Genomic DNA, 16,364 nt, shown 5'->3' with positions numbered 1-16,364 from the left:
AGGGTGTTCAGCATTTAATAGTTTGCTTGTCTTCCACTCTTGCCAGGAAATGTTTATTTGCCTCTAATTGGCCCTGAGAGACCACAGAGAGGCTGGGGCTCACTGAGGGATTGGCTGGGGATGTATAAAGCAAAGGCTATGGGAAGCAGCTGGGAGTTTGTTGTTGTTGGATTGAATTTCTTTTTTTGTTTCTTACCCACAACTTCAGCCAGTGCAGCAGATCCCAGTGACTAGAGTGATGGACTTAAAGATTGCAGATACATTCGTAAGGTTGGCACCTGTGGGCATGCATGTAGAAGCTGCCACTCCTGCAGTCTTTGAGGCTTTGTTTAGAATGCCCTGTATAACGAAATTGGACCTGCCCTTCCCATTTATTGTAGTAAGGGCATAGTTCTGTTCAATTTCAATGGTGTTTTAAGGCCCAGTTTCTAATGTTACAGAAGACGACCAAGGTCATGTTCTTTCTTCCTTGTGGAATTGAGCCTGATGTGTAATGTCTCCCACATGTTAATAGGAATGCTGTTGAGGCTTCAGACTCTTTGCCTCCACTTCAGGGGAGGTAGCCATGTCTTCTTAAACCTGTGGCCCTCAGAGGTTCTACCTTTCCAAGGCTCCTCCCTATCTCCTGGCTAGTTACCACGTCTTACCACTGGGCTACCGGTCTCTAAGGGCCTAAGAGAGACTCTCCTGAGAACCCAGGGAAACTGAGCCCAGGAGTTATTGTAGGTTTCATCTTTCCCTGGTTCTCCCTCTTTGGTCCATAATTTCCCTGGTGCCAGCTTCCTTTCCACCTGGGGCATCCTCATCCCTGGGTTCTCTGCTGCAGATGGCAGTGTCAGCCTCCAGTAGGTCACTGGCAGTGCCAGTGGGGTCTCTGCAGGCCCTAAGTTTAAGTGACGGCAGTGATTCTGCCTCCACCCTGGCTTTCCCAAAGCCCTTAGGTCACCACCCTTAGGGAAGGAGGCCTACAATTGTCATATTTTAATTCCATTACTTTAAGTCTGGAATGTTAAACTCGGCAGAACTATCATCTTGCTTCCCAGTTTAAATGCCTTTGGCCCTGGAACAAGCCTTTTCAAGACGTGAATCATTTGTTTTACACAGTAGATCTGTTCCAACAGTTCTGTGTAAACCAAACGCTATTTTTTAATGCATTTGGACTGCTGACCATGTAAAAGCAGCCTATGATTGCTTCTTTTGTAAAGCAAGCAGCCTCCCTCTCCTTTAGCCAGTCTCATCATTTGGGTTCCCATGGTGGGCTCACCCAGAGTGGAGCACACCTCCTGGGCTTGTGGCTGATGCTCTGTAGATGTCTGCATCTGTGCTGCGTGTGTGGTGTGGCTGGCCAGCAGGTGAGTATTACTGCGTGTGTGAGTGAAGCCACTCCCAGGCTGATGCTCTCCTCCTGTGCCCGGTGTGCCCAGTGGCAGCTCCCGCTGCCCTTCATTCCCACCTGCTGCCAAAGTCCCTGTGCTCATGGGATTACAGAAACAAAAAGTGGAAAAATTTTTTTGTAAACTTTGTTTTATATTAAAAAATCCATAAGTCTGTGTGTGTTAAAACATGAGGTTCTGCCTCTGTGGCTGTGTTTGAAAAAAATAAAGTTTTATTAGAATAATCCATTTTCCCAAGCAACCTTGTGTACTATAGTGTCTTTTTCCCTTATGTGTGCATACGTACGTGCACAAGCTCACACACACACAAACACACACACAAGAGGGAGAGGAAGAAACAGTGAAGGTCACTTAACTTCCCAATCCCTTTAAAGGCCAGGCCTTTCCAAAAGGGCAGTAATCTGGTCACTAGACCACTGGTCACTGATCAGCCCCTGTTGCCTGGGATTCTGTCAATAAGCCTTGGTCCCTGTTTTCCTCATACATACATTGTCTCTTTGGACATCATCATTCCCTTTTCCAGCTAGTTAAGAGTCAAGTACTAATACATTCCAATTCCCTGAGATAGGCCTCATGGAGCAGTGGGAAACCTGACTGGACTGGTTCATAGGCTTTGGATGAGAAAGGGAAAGTCTCTTCACATGCTATATGCTGGAGAGATGGGGATTTAGTCATAGAATTCAGATTGCAAAGACCTGGGTGAGTGACTTCTCCCTCTTACTCCTGTTTGCAAAGCTCTTTGGTCCTAGAAAAAGACACCCTTCTTCATGCTTGTATTGTTTCCTGAAAGAGTTGCTGCAGCCTTGCCTCACCATTCCTAGTCCACCCTTCTTATTTTAACAGTTTCCTAATGCGAATGGATGAAATAGAGCTTCTTAGCCAAGCAAGGGCCTCTGCCCGTAAAGTTTTGCCTTCCTTACCAGGCTGTAGGAGGAGACAAGGTGCTTAGCTTAACATCTTACCTTCCTGCTTCACATTTATGGTACTCATCTTGCAATACCAGTGAAGTGTGCAGGGCACAGTTGACCTTGCGACCTGGTGCAGGAACCTTTGGATGAAAATATACCCTAGAGTGGGAGTTGCCTCTTGCCCTGGAAACAAAGGAGGAGGGGTTTGGGAGATGATCTTACAGGTTTAAAAATCGTCGATTACAGCCTTTTTATTCTTTACGACTGTTCTATCTCACCTTCGCCTGAGCAAGGGGGAAAATCTGAACAACCAAAACGAGATGGACATGCCCCTGTTCTTTTTTACTTTTAGCTTTATAGTTGGTTTTTTAATTTTTTTCTTTGGGAGTGTGTGTGTGTGTTTGTATGTGTGTGTGTGTGTGTGTGTGTGTGCGCGTGTGTGTGTGTGTACAAAAACAAGAAAGGGAATACACATATTCTCTCACTTAGCTATATCCCCAGCTCTATGGTTCTGTTTTCTGTTAATTTTCTGTGAGGTTAAATGTGTTAATCACTTTCATTGCTCACTGCTCAAGTCTCTTATAGGAAAGAAGTAAATTTTATGAGGGCAGGGATTGTTTTATTCAGTGTTGTGGCCTCAATGCTTTGGAAATTTTCTGGCATATTTTGCTTGTTGGATGAATTTCTCCATTGCTCAGCCCATCCTAAGTTTAAATATAATTGTCACTGGTGCTGTGGAAAACCAGCCTTAGATACTGGGGGGTGATTAAAGCTCCATATGGGAGGAAAAACCTTCAGTAGTTAATTTTGGTAGAAAAGATGCAAGGCAGATAGGTCCTACATAGATTCACCAGTTTCCTTCTATGAATAATTTATGGACCATGTGCTCTAAGGATTTAGGTTTGCTGTGGGAGATAGAAGTTACAAGGAATAAGGGGCTGGGGCATGCTTTTAATCCCAGAAACAGCCTGGTCTACATACCGAATTCCAGGCCAGTCTGAGGCATAGACTGAGACACTCCCACCTCCCCCCCCCACTCCCCCATCTCCCCTTTTAACGGTTGCAAAGCATAGGGATGGAGTTTTTGTTTCCTTGGAGAGTTCCACAAGGCTGGTGTTAGGAAGACTTCTCTAGATATAAAGTTGGTGGTTGGTGTCTCCCATCCCAGTGTTTACTTGAAAAGAAGGTCAAAGGTACAAACAAGGTTATGGAAAAGGAGATGACTAGGTAGTCACAGAAGCTTTGGGCTCATGGAAGAACTAGCAACAGTCCTGGTTTATTACTAGACCTTGTCTCTGGCTTGTATAGCCTTAGTCTGTGCATTCAAGAGACTGTTAGAAAGAAGGTAGGCTAGCATCACCAACATTAAATGCTGGAGGGTCTCTACTGCATACTGTGAATTAGCATAGCCAAAAGTCAGCAACTTCCCTCTATATCCCCTCCTTTTCTAATGGGAATGAAGAGTATCTCACACCTGAAATAATTCTAATCCATGGACTGTGCTTTCTTTGCCTGCAATGCCGTCATTTCCATGGCAAAATGAAATGCTACCAAATCAGGTGTCCTTCCCATTTCCCTACAAGTTGAGTAACATCTGAGCTTAATAACATTGAAAGATGAGCTAGAGAGGCGGCACAGAGGTTAAGCGAACTTGCTGCATTGTTCTTGCAGAGGATCTGGGTTTAGTTCTCAGCACCACATGACAACTGTTTTATAACTCGAGTTCCAGGGATCTAGCACCCTCTAGTGGCCTCCACAGTCGGGGGCGCGTGCGCGCGCGCACGCGCACGCACGCACGCACACACACACACACACACACACACACACACACACACATCAGGCAGGGGAAATATTTAAGAGACAACATGTAAGTAAAAGGGGTTTTTGTTTGTGTGTGTTGTTTTTTGAGACAGGCTGTCACTCTGTCACCCCTGGTTGGCCTAAATCTTCCTAGATCAGGTTGGCTTCGAACTCGAAGAGATCTTCCTGCCTCTGCTGGGGTTAAGAACATGTGCTACACGTAGCTAAAATAAATCTTCAAAACCCAGTAAAGATGGCCCATTAGAAAAGGGAAGAAGCTCTACAGGTTCAAGGCAGAACACTAAGATGTTAAAAGCACATTGTTGGTCTTTAGCCAATGAAAATCACCATAATCTCATCCAATGGATGTTAAGCATTGGTCAATGGGAAAGGAACCTATCCAGTACTGAATTACTGATGGGCCAAGGAGAAGGAAGATAATGTCTCATATGGAACAATGGGGTGGATATTTCCTAAAATATCCAGGGTGGGTAACTCGTTTTAGGGTAGTTCACTCTTTTATTGGGGTTAGTAGTTTTCGCTCAACACATCCATCTTCTAGGTACCTTGTATCCTCTCCCCACCTTCTTAAAAGTCTTTGGTGATGTCTGAGGAGAGCAAGCTTAAACTCAACACAGGACCACTCGAAGAAAGACTGGGACTAGGAATGGTGGGACTGGAGGGAAGGGCGATGAGAACCCGCCCACCTTCCCGCCCCCCAGCGGAAATTGCAATTCCCCTCCGGATCGCAGGGGGCACTGCAGGCCCCGGGGAGGTTAGGGCGGAGCGCTGCGAGGGGCTGAGAGCTGCTCCCCAGCTCCGGAGCGCTGGGGGCGCTGTGCGCCGCCCTGGCTGTGCCTCCGCTCCCGGCCACGGGGGGCGCTGCGCGGCGCCGGTGGTTGGTGGTGGCTGTTGGGGGGGGTGGGGGGGAGCGGCGGCCGCGGGTGGTGCGGAGGGAGGCCTTGCGGGTGGATCGGGCGCTTGGCGGCGGAGGTGGTGGGAGGCGGCGGGCGGGAGCGCGGGTCCGTCCGGCCCTGGCGATGGCGGACGCGGCGGCCTCCCCGGTGGGCAAGCGGCTGTTGCTTCTGTTCGCGGACCCTACGGCCTCAGCTTCGGCCTCGGCCCCCACGGCGGCGGCGACGGTGAGCGGAGATCCTGGGCCTGCGCTGCGCACTCGGGCCTGGAGGGCCGGCACGGTGCGGGCCATGAGCGGGGCGGTGCCCCAGGACCTAGCGGTGAGTGGCGGCCGAGGCGGGCACGCGAGGCCGGGGCTGCGGGGCCTGTGGGCGGCCTCCCCGGGGGCCTTTGTGAGGGGGTGGTGAGGCGGGGGTGACCCAGTTCCGCGCCCCTGGCTCTCCTGAGCGCCCCCCGCCGGCACCTGGGCGCCCGGGCATTCGGGCTCTGGCCGGCGTTGCTTCCGCGTCGGGGTGCGCGCCCCAGTTTCTCCTGGGGGGCGGCCGGGGTGCGAAGAGCTGCTGCTGCTGCTTCTAGCCGGCAGGCCCCGCCTCCTGGGCGACCCTGCTCCGCGCACCCCCCCACCCCCTACACGCCCTCGGAGCAGGCTCTGGAACCCTGGGTTCCCGGGTCCCGCAAAATTCGGCTAGAAGACGCGGACTGTGATCCCCAGGCCGTCTCCGGGGACTCGCTCCGGGTTCCCCTCCTCCCGGAGCTCTCAGAGCGGCCGGAATGTGGGCAGTTGCGGGAGGCACTGAGGCTGCAGTTAAAGCTGCTCGGGGCTTTTTTTTCTAATCTGGCACTTACTTCCTTCTTGTTGGAGCAGTGCTCGGCCTGACGATCCCCAGAAAGACCAGTTCTGTGGTCTGATTTCGAACGCCCTTTTCTTTGGCGCTTCGAGCTGCAGTTTTAGCTTTTTGCTAAGTTTGAGGTCTGTGCTAGCCTAGTGAGGCTGCTGAGTGGTGCTTTTGGCTTCTAACTTGGTTACTCCCCTAACTAACCTTGAGAGCTTTTGCTTTGAAACTTTGTATTAGGGTTTGGACGCTTGCCTCGTTATATTTTGTGGTGAAAGTTGCTCGGTAAGAAGTTAACTAGCATTCGAGATCCTGAGCTTTTTGTTGTTGTTGTTAATGTGGCGGCAAAATGCTACCTTTGAATTTTGCCAGGCCTCTTATGTTCTCCTCATTCTGATAGCGGCTCTAGCTTCTCTGGTGAAATAGAGCTATGAAAAACGGGGCGGGGAGGGTGTTTTGGGATTATCTATAGATCAGTAAACAGAAAGTGAATATTCTTGATGAACTGAATTCAGTAGACATTTTATTCACTAAACAGAAACGTATTTTGTGAGATTTAGGATTAATGTAGTTGAGTGCTGCTGGTTTCTCTGGACTGTCTTCTCTCTGATCAGCAGTCTTTGGGGTGTTTGTTTTACGACTTGTTCCCTGGATCAAGTTTACCTCCCCTGCTTCAATTGACTTTCTTGGCTCATTCTCCGGGGTGTATGAGGAAGGCCTGTTAAGGGTATTTATGAAGCTTTAGTGAAGTGAATTTTTTAAAAGATGCCGCAGATATAAGGGGTTCAGGATGTAGTAAAATGGCGTTTGACTCCAAATTACTTTGCCCTTGTGTTCAGATCGAGGCGGTTTCTTTCTGATTAACAAATTCACCCTCCGGAGCAAACCCTTCTTCAGATCCACCCATATGAGCATACTCTGACCTGAGGCTTTGTCATTCTAGCTTCTAGACTGGGAGTTACTTCCCAATTCTTTGAATAGTTGTTTCCGTGTTTCCACTATCAGATGAGTTGAGCTAATGAGCTATGCACCTGAAATGGCTACCCATTCACTTTGGTGCTGTTGGTCTCCCTGAGGGCAGAGGGTTTTGAAGTTCACATAGAGTTGGACACCTACTATGGCTAAGTTCTCAATAAGTTTACCTCTTGACCAGTAGGAAGTGGGTCTTCCCTAACCCTTTAAAAACTTGCAGGGGTTCTTGGGAAATGTATTGAGGTCTTGTATGACGCAATGTGAATACAGAAGTAAAGGTAACTTCGGGTTGGGTACATTTGTTCTTGCCCTGTACTTTTATCCAGGCACATATATAAGAAAAGTCACAACAAAAGTCTGGGCCTTTAAGGTTTTTTTAAAGCCATTTTGCAGAACTGTTCTGAGGTTCTTTTAATGGCAGTGACTAGCGAGGGATCTGAATTTGCCGGCTTGTTTTCCGTTTTCATTGACGAGAATGTCTTGGACTCTGGGCATGTGGACCTTTCCAATTTGCACCACATTGTAGTAAACACAACTGTCTTCCAATCAAAAGTGTTCTTCCTGTACTCAAGGGTGGAGTTTGCCAGCTGCTGGCCGGTGATTGGGCAGATTTTCTTTCAGTCATGTTTAAGAGGTTTTCAGGCGTGCTTAGTTTTGAGTAATGCATAGCAGGGCGCCCCCTGTTAAGGATGAGTAATTGAGGGTTGGATGAATGAGTTTCTCAAGTGATTGAAAACACATTGCTCAATTTTAGGCTCCATTAATACCCTCTTTCTAAATACTTGTTGACCCAGAAATATTTAAGAGTATACTAGTTATACATTTAATGAACCTGTTTTTTTTTTTTTTTAAATTTCATTATTAATGTCGTATGCTGCCTTAAGAATTGATGTGAAAAAAAAGAAAATCAATACTCCATTTCTTGGGAATTTTGTTCTTGAGGGTCTTAAGAGTGGGTGTCTTCACCAGTGAGCTTCCCTTTGACAAGCAGCTACTGATATTTTTATCCGGATACAAACGCAATTTTCCCCTTTTTCAGACTGTTGACTTTGTCTTTCAAAATATGTGTTTTGTTTTTTAAGTTATGTTGCAAGATTATTGAATTTTTGCATTTATTTTATTTTCTAATCTAGTTGTACACTTTGAGTTCCTAAGTCACTATTGGTCCATGTAAGTCCCAGAGTCTTTTGAGATTATTACATATATAGGGGTAATAGACACATAGACAAAAATACCATGGATTGTTCTCTTGGTTATAATAGTAAAACTATTTACAGAATGTCAGTTGTAGCCCTGAGAGCAGTGTATTTTCACCGTGCCAGCTTCAACTTACCAAGGAAGAGTATGATTTTTTTTCTTATAAAAAATAACTTCTACTTACAAAAAAAAAAATGAGGACAAAGATAGGGTTGGATCAGTGTGGCGGGGGGGGGGGGTTGTCTCTGTGCATAAGTCCTGCTGTAGAGACTGACACTGGGGTGGGTGCACACCTGGGAAATTATTCTCTGCACACATTTAAACAGACGCTAGCTCAATACACAATATTTGCCACCAGCTCTAAAACCAAACAAGCCTATTTTACTTTCTTTAAATGAGTGTCTTTGCCTGCATATGTACATATACAGCAGTGCAGGCCCGGTGCCTGAGGTCAGAAGAGGGTGCATGATCTTCTGGAACTGTAATTATAGACAGCTGTGGGCCACCATGTGGGTCCTGGAAACAGAACTGGGTCCTTTGCAAGAGCAGCCAGTGGTCCTAGCCACTAAGCAGCCCCTCCAGCCCTGCTTTATTTAGTTGAACATTATATATCATGGACATAATAGCTATATATATTGTAAACTCTTCCCAATTCTCAACCCTCCCAGGGGATTTACACATGCTAGGCAAATGCTGTACTACTGAGTAACACTCCCAAATCTTTATCATTTAATAATTACTTCATACTTCACAGAATGGGTGTGCCATTATTTAGTGATTTATTTTTATTTCTCTTGGTAGAATCCACTTTATTTAATTTTTTTGTCTTTGTTTTTTCTGGAGGAATAGGGAATATTCTAACATGTCTTTTGTATATTCTTGTGATTTAGTTTTGTGATCCAGGTTTCTTTTGTGATTATAGGCATCCAAGAGTGAGATTGTCAGGTGCAATGTGTGTACTTTTATTAAGTAATGCATGGATGTTTTCCAGTCACCAACAGTGGTGGAGGTCTTACTTTCCTTCTCTGTCAGAGACATCATCAGTCTATTGTTGTTGCCAGTCTAGGCAGTGAGAAACAGTATCTAACGTTTTCATGACTGCTGGTCTCTTTCTGGATGTGTTTCATCTCTTTGCTTCTGTCCTGTTTATACATCTTTCCCTTACTTGACAAATGAGCTGTGTTTTTCTCTTCATATTGTTATTAACCCTTCTAGTATATTGGTTAGGTTGGGTTTTTTGTTTTTTGTTTTTTGTTTTTTTTTTTTTTGTTTTTGTTTTGTTTTTGTTTTGTTTTGTTTTGTTTTGAGACCGGTTTCTCTGTGTAGCCCTGGCTGTTCTGGAACTCTGTAGACCAGACTGGCCTCGAACACAGAGATCTACCTCTTTCTGCCTCCTTAGTTTATACTGGGGTTAAAGGCTTGTGCCACCACCACCTGGCTCCCCACCCCACCCATCTCTCTTTCCCTCTCTCCCTTTTTCTCTCCTTCCTTAGAACTTTCTAAGCCTTAAGATTTTACAATTATTCTTAATATTTTCATTTTAATCTTTTTTCCCCTCATTTTCTTTTTTGAGACATTCCCACCATGTTTCAGTGGTATACTTGGAACTCATTAGGTAAACCAGGCTGGTGAACTTAAGTGCTAGTTAGTATTAAAGTCATTCTCCAGTACTCCCTGCTTCTGTTAATCTTTGGATCTGCCATTCACCTGATATTTTTTTCATTGGATATAAAATAGGCAGTCTACCCTTTTTTCCTACTAATGAGTTGTGGCATCACCTTTTTTTTTTTGGCATCACCATTTTTATTAGCTAAAGCTTTATTGCCACAGCACTGGTGCTGTAAAGGTAGCATTGCAAAGTGTGTCTGCCTTAATGTTTTAATTTTTTTTTTTTTTTTTTTTTTTATTTTTTTTTTTTTTTTTTTTTTTTTTTCGGAGCTGGGGACCGAACCCAGGGCCTTGCGCTTCCTAGGCAAGCGCTCTACCACTGAGCTAAATCCCCAACCCAATGTTTTAATTTTTATTTATTTATTTATTTTTTGGTTCTTTTTTTTTTTTTTTTTTTTTTGGGCTGGGGGCCGAACCCAGGGCTTTGTGCTTCCTGGGCAAGCCCTCTCCCACTGAGCTAAATCCCCAACCTGTTTTAATTTTTAATCTTTCCTGTTTCAGGGTAAGAATTGCTCTAAGTAATCCCTTTGTGATACATAGTGTAGCCTCGTTCTGGCTAGTTCCTTGTGATTCCTATCCGCTAGTCGTCTATGGGGCTTGAAAGTGTATTCATGTTTCCCACCCCTACTGTTTTTCATCCCTGGTCTGGAACTTGATATGTAGGCTGGTTATGAAGTTAGAGATCCTCCTGCCTTAGCCTTGTAAATATTCTGAATACAGGTGTGGCCACCACACCTAGATTAGAGAGTTTTAGATAAACTGGGTGAGGAGATTCGTGCCTCTATTTCCCAACATTTTGGAGTGTAGCTTTAAGTGCAACAAGGTTCTTCTCATTTAATAAGAATATAGACTGTTTAGTTGGGTCCCCTTTAAGAATGCCTATCATGTTAACTCCAGATCTACTCTTTTTTTGGACAAGGATTCAGGATGTAACTTGATTGTGTAGACCATGCTAGAGCTCAAAGATTCTGCTGCCTTGAGTTCTGGGACCACCACTCTTGGCTTCTGTTCATTTTTTATGTTTTTTTTTTTTTTTTAAATATATTTCTTTTAAATGACCCCTTTTCTCTTTTTAGACTTTTTTTTTTAAATTTACCTTATGTGTTGAGTACACTGTTCCTGCCTTCAGATACACCAGAAGAGGGCATCAGATCCCATTACAGAAGGTTGTGAGCCACCATGTGGTTGCTGGGAATTGAACTCAGAAGCAGTCAGTGGCCTTAAATGCTGAGCCATCTCTCCAGCACCCTTGTTCATTTTTAAAGAACATTTCTTTCGCCTGGTGTGGTGTAGTGGTGAATTGCTCCAGGCCGGAGGAGGGAGAATTCAGGCCAGTCAGAACTATAGTGCACTGTAGGCCCACAAAAGAAGACTGCCAAGGATCTTGCCGGGCTGCCCAGGGTATCCTGGAATCTGAGAAGCCCTTTCCTTAACTTCCCAAGTGCTGGGATAGATACCAGGTGTACTCTGCCTTCTCTGCACTCCATTTTTTAGAGTTTAGAGCGAGCCTGCCCACTCCCTGCAGCGACCATCTCATCCCCCTTGCACAGCATCACAGTTTCCCTCCCTCTGTGCACTGTGTGGGGTGGGGTGGGCTCCTTCTAGACTCCCTCACCAAGTCTCGGCTGGCCTGGAGCTGACCTGCTTTAACCGACCTGTGCCTGCCTGGCTAGGTTTTGCTTTTGTTTTTACAGTCAGAGCCTGGGCTGGTCTTGGCCTGGTGTTATAGGTGTGTGGTACCAAGCTAGATCTTGTTTTTTTGTTTATCAGAGAGTCATGTCATTAACTCTTTGTCTGCTGGCCACTTGTATGCACTCTATATTCTTCTAGCTGTTCTGCTGGTTTAGTTTTCCATTCACAAATAGACCAGAATGGGAAATAAACTCTGTTGTTGGTGATTTAACACTGGCTTTAAGGTCTGAGCACACCTAACTAACACCTGTCATTCACTGCCTCTGACACTTTGGTGACTTTTAAGCCCTTCTAAGCCCATCATGCCCTCTGCTAAAGTGTTCTTTACTTTACTCTTGTTCTGCAAATGGGTAAAACCTTCCTGATTGTTAGTAGTGACTCACGTGGTGTGGCCTCTGAGTTTTCCAAGACCTTAAGCTCCATATTTTTAGAGACGTGATGGGTAATGAGGCTCTAGGGGACTGACTCACTAACCAAACTCTCTGGAGACTGATTTGAAAATCCATATGCAGGGTTATTAATTTACAGTAGAGGGTATACCTATAGAGATGAGACTCCTCATCTGCTCAATAAGAAGGATCTTTGCCTTGGGAAGAATAGACCAGGAAGACTGGGTGTGTCTTACAGATGTTTATAGAAAGCAGCCCTCATTCTGTGGTTTTCTCTTTCCCTAATGCTTTTGTCTCCCAGTGCTTTAATCCTGTTCCTTTTTGAGATAGCCTTGGTATGTAGCCCAGATGACCCCTGAACAGCCTTCCCCTCCAGCTTCTGATATTGGGATCACAGATAAGCACCCGTATGCTCAGTCTGGGCTTAAATTTTTTTTTCTTTCTGGCTCTGATGTGCCCTCCCCTTCTCTCTTTTTTCTGTCTTTTGAGACATTGTCTTTGTATGTAGACTTGGCTGGCTGAAACTCCAAATACCAGACTGGCTTAAAAATCTCAGAAATCCGCCTGCCTCTGCCTCCCAAGTGCTGGGGTTAAAGGCGTGCCCAGCTTTGTTTTGTTTTGTTCCTCTTGGCTTCTCCAAAAGGGTCATTTCAAGTTCAGTCAGCTCTCACTGCTAGTGAGTTCACTATCCATATATTGACCTTGCATGCAAACAGAACTTTCTGGGACTAGGGATGTAACTAAAACTGATAGAGTGATTGCCTGGCATCATGAAGCCCTGGGCTCCATCCTCGACCCCACATAGGTGTAGCATGCTCCAGTGCTCCCAGAACTAGGGCTAGAGGCTAGAGGAGCAGACACTTAAAGGCGTTATTAGCTGCAGATGGAGTTGAAGGCCACCCAGGGCTACTTGACCCTGCCTCAAAAAATAAAATAAACATTTGCTTTCTTAAAACTAATCCCAATTTATACCATGACCAGTAAGTAATACAAACTTGCTTAGGGAATGAGGGTTAATCCCAAGGCAATCCCTTGAGGCCCTTATTCTTTCTATTTATAGGCAAAGGGAAATGAGTCAAAGAGGCTGAGGTAAAGACATGGGGGAGTTGGGGTGCAGATCCTTACCCAACTTTGATTTCACAGCTTCTCAGGATGTTGTACATGTTTGAATTTTTATTCAGATTATCCCTGTTACACCCAAATACCTTACATTTAATATACTCAGTATTAGATGGGAATGAAAAATATCTCTTGAAAATTCAAAGAAACTATAAAGAGAAAATATTTACTTAAAAATAGCAGTCTGTAGACTTGTTTCATCACCCACTTTAGCTGTCCACAGATCCTACAGTTTTGTAAAATTGTATATAATTCATATTTAGAAGGAGAAATTCAGGAATCTTAGCAATTAATGTTTTATTTCCTTTACCCTCTGAAATCATCAACCCAGTTTTTCTTTTTTTTCCCTTAAGATTTATTTATTATGTATAAGTACATTGTAGCTGTCTTCAGACACACCAGAAGAGGGCACCAGATCTCATTACAGATGGTTGTGAGCCACCCAGCAACTTGCTGGGATTTGAACTCATGTCCTCTGGAAGAGCAGTCCACACTCCTAACCACTGTGCCATTTCTCCCACCCCCATCCTATCTTTTATTCTTTTTTTTTTTTTTTTTTTTTTGGTTTTTCTTTTTTTTTAGGAGCTGGGGACCAATCCACGGCCTTGCACTTGCTAGGCAAGCGCTCTACCACTGAGCTAAATCCCCAACCCCCTATCTTTTTATTCTTATCTCTAGTATTCTCAAGTATACTTTGCATTCATATAGTCTCACTGATTTTTTTCATCTTTTTTCCTATAGTTCACTCCCTTAAAAGTTTATCTTTTAAGGCTAAGCCAAATTTAATTTTCCCTTAAAAATTGGTTATGTAAATAAGTGAACACACTCATTGAAGAGAAAAAAAGCATCTGACGACAATTATGTCTTCTACCCATAACTACTTGTCTCAGCCTTAGTCGGAGAAACCGCTCTAATGAACTGCTGGGAATGTACAAACTCATGGCTGCACAAGGTGCTGAGAATAAAGGTGATGTCCATCCCTAGACATGTGTTTATCCGCTCCCCTCTGAGCTGGGGGAACCAAGCAAGCACAGAGTGGGGGAAGTAACAAGGTCCAGGGCAAGTCCTCAGATACTTGCTCTGGTCTGCCCCGGAAGTCAGGTGCAGAGGGAGGAGGGGCTTAGGCTTATAGACCACACACACTCTTTGTTAGTTGTTGGCTACTGAAAGTCTTAGGCTTTCAATTGTATACCCACTGGTGACCCACCAGGCTCCACCAGATAGTTCCAATCCAGAGGTCACAGGGCTGGCCCTGGTTAAAATGAAAGGGTCACAAAAGTCATGAATCTGGAAAACATTGCTTGGGGGTGGGGGGTGTGTGGTGTGATAGGGATGGTTAGGAGAGTAAGTCTGGGGAGAGGAGTTAGGCTGTATTATATACATGGATGAAATATCAGAACAAATAAAAAAAGTCATGTGAACCCACTCTGTCCCACTCATACTTGTATCTACCTGCCTTCAAATAATCTGCAACTTTCTTTTATCCCCATGTCTTGAGAGTTTCACAGTAGTCTGAAAGTAGATACCACTTTCTAAAACTCAGATTGATTTAGTTAGTGACTGTTTTGTTTTGTTTTGAGAAAGGGTTTCACTGTTTAGTCTGACTGTTCGTAGACTAGGCTAGCCTTTAATTCACCTGCCTCTGCCTCCCAAATGCTGGGATTAAGTGCATGTACCACAACTCTGGTATACCTTCTCTGTAACACTTCACAGGATCTGTTGTATTTTAGTCATCTAATTATAAGATTCATTGTAAACTGAATTTATTTTACCAGGTAGCATTGTCTTTTCAAAATTTATTTTGTGATGTCTCCCTTGCTAACTTTAAAACTAGGAGAATGATGGTTCTTTGAAGTTCTATAAACAAGCAACCTACCCTTAGAATCATCTAGGGACTTCTTAGCTGGGAAGTAAAAACAAAAAGGATGACTAAATAGAATAATGCATCCTTCAAAAGATCAAATATTAAAATGAAAAATGGGTAAAGAAGAATAAAACATAAGCAAACATACAGCTGAATGTGCTGGCACTCAGGCCTGCAACCCAGCACTCAGAAGGTGGGACTCAGGAAGATAATGTATAAAGCCTGCCTCTAGTAAGTAGTGAGGTTAAGGCCAAGGTTAAGACAACTGGGCCACATGGGGCCTTGTCTCAAAACAAATGCAAATGACACAGCAGAGGGTGTAGTAGTTTTCAGCAGCTGATAACAACTACTGATAATTCAGTAAAAACATGCAAGTGTACATTAGAAGAAATGAGGGAAGCTAAGCTGGGTATGGTGATGCCCAGTTTTCAGTACACCGGAGGCAGGGGCTGGCAGATATCTTAAAGACCTGCCTGGTCTACAGTTAGTAGATAGCCAGGGCTACACAGAAAAGCCCTCTCTGAAAAAAACTAAAAAGGGGGCTGGAGAGATGGCTCAGTGGTTAGGAGCCTCTTGTATTGGACCTGAGTTCTGTTCCTAGCTCCCACACCAGGTGGCTCACAATCAAATGCTCTTGCTCTAGGGGATTAGATATCCTCTGTAGGCACGCACTTGCACTCAAGGAACTTGCACATACACACGTTATGATTTTTACTTTATTTTTATTTTATGTGCTTTGGTGTTTTGCCTGCATTGTATGTATGTGTGAGGGTGTCAGGTTCCTCTGGTACTGGAGTTACAAACAATTGTGAGCTGACATGTGGTTGCTGGGAATTAAACTTAGGTCCTCTGGAAGTGCAACCAGTGTTTTTCTGGACGGGCAAACAGTGTTTTTAAGCCACTGAGCCATCTCTATAGCCCCAAAAGGAAAAAACGAAACAGAAAGTGAGATCTGGAGAGACTGACTGCTCAGTGCACAGTTAAGAGCACTTGCTGCCCTTGCAGAGGACCAGAGTTCATTCTCGGTGCCCACACTGGCTGTTCACAGCTGAGTATAGTAAGCTCAGCTCCAGGGGAGCTGCACTCACACCCCATCTACCATCCCCTGCTCTTTGTTTGCCTGGTTTTTGTTTTGTTTTCCAGACAGTTTCTGTGAGCAACATTCCTGGCTGTCTCAGAAGCTGATCTGTATGTAGATTGATCAGGCTGGCCTTTTCAAAGAGACCATCCAGCTCCTGCCTTCAACTGCTGGGATGACACCACATCCTACTAAGACACTTACTTTTTTTTAAGGCACCCATTTTTTTTTTTTCTTTTTTTCGGAGCTGGGGACCGAACCTAGGGCCTTGCGCTTGCTAGGCAAGTGCTCTACCACTGAGCTAAATCCCCAACCCCCAAGGCACCAATTTTTTTAAAAAGTAAAATCTTATTTAAAACAAAAACAAAAACAAAAAACAGGGCTGGAGAGATGGCTCAGCAGTTAGGAGCACTGACTGCTGACTGCTCTTCCAGAGGTCCTGAGTTCAATTCCCAGCAACCACATGGTGGCTCACAACCATCTGTAAAGAGATCTGATGCCCTCTTCTGGTGTGTCTGGAGACAGCTACAGTGTA

At 44.7% G+C, this 16,364-nt stretch overlaps 1 protein-coding gene across 1 annotated transcript in view; it reads left to right on the top strand.

Annotated features, from left to right (window-relative positions):
- The first annotated feature begins 5,081 nt into the window (after nt 1–5,081).
- The window catches only part of Kdm3b (lysine demethylase 3B), a 55,395-nt gene continuing 44,112 nt past the window's right edge, over nt 5,082–16,364 (top strand). Inside the window, exon 1 of the mRNA XM_032885330.1 lies at nt 5,082–5,337. Coding sequence (XP_032741221.1) covers nt 5,143–5,337 — 195 coding nt within the window. The 5' untranslated portion in view covers nt 5,082–5,142. The remainder of the gene's footprint in view (nt 5,338–16,364) is intronic.

This window comes from Rattus rattus, chromosome 15 (assembly GCF_011064425.1).
Source record: "Rattus rattus isolate New Zealand chromosome 15, Rrattus_CSIRO_v1, whole genome shotgun sequence".
NCBI classification, from domain to species: Eukaryota; Metazoa; Chordata; class Mammalia; order Rodentia; family Muridae; genus Rattus; species Rattus rattus.
This window is presented reverse-complemented; position numbering and strand designations above follow the sequence as displayed.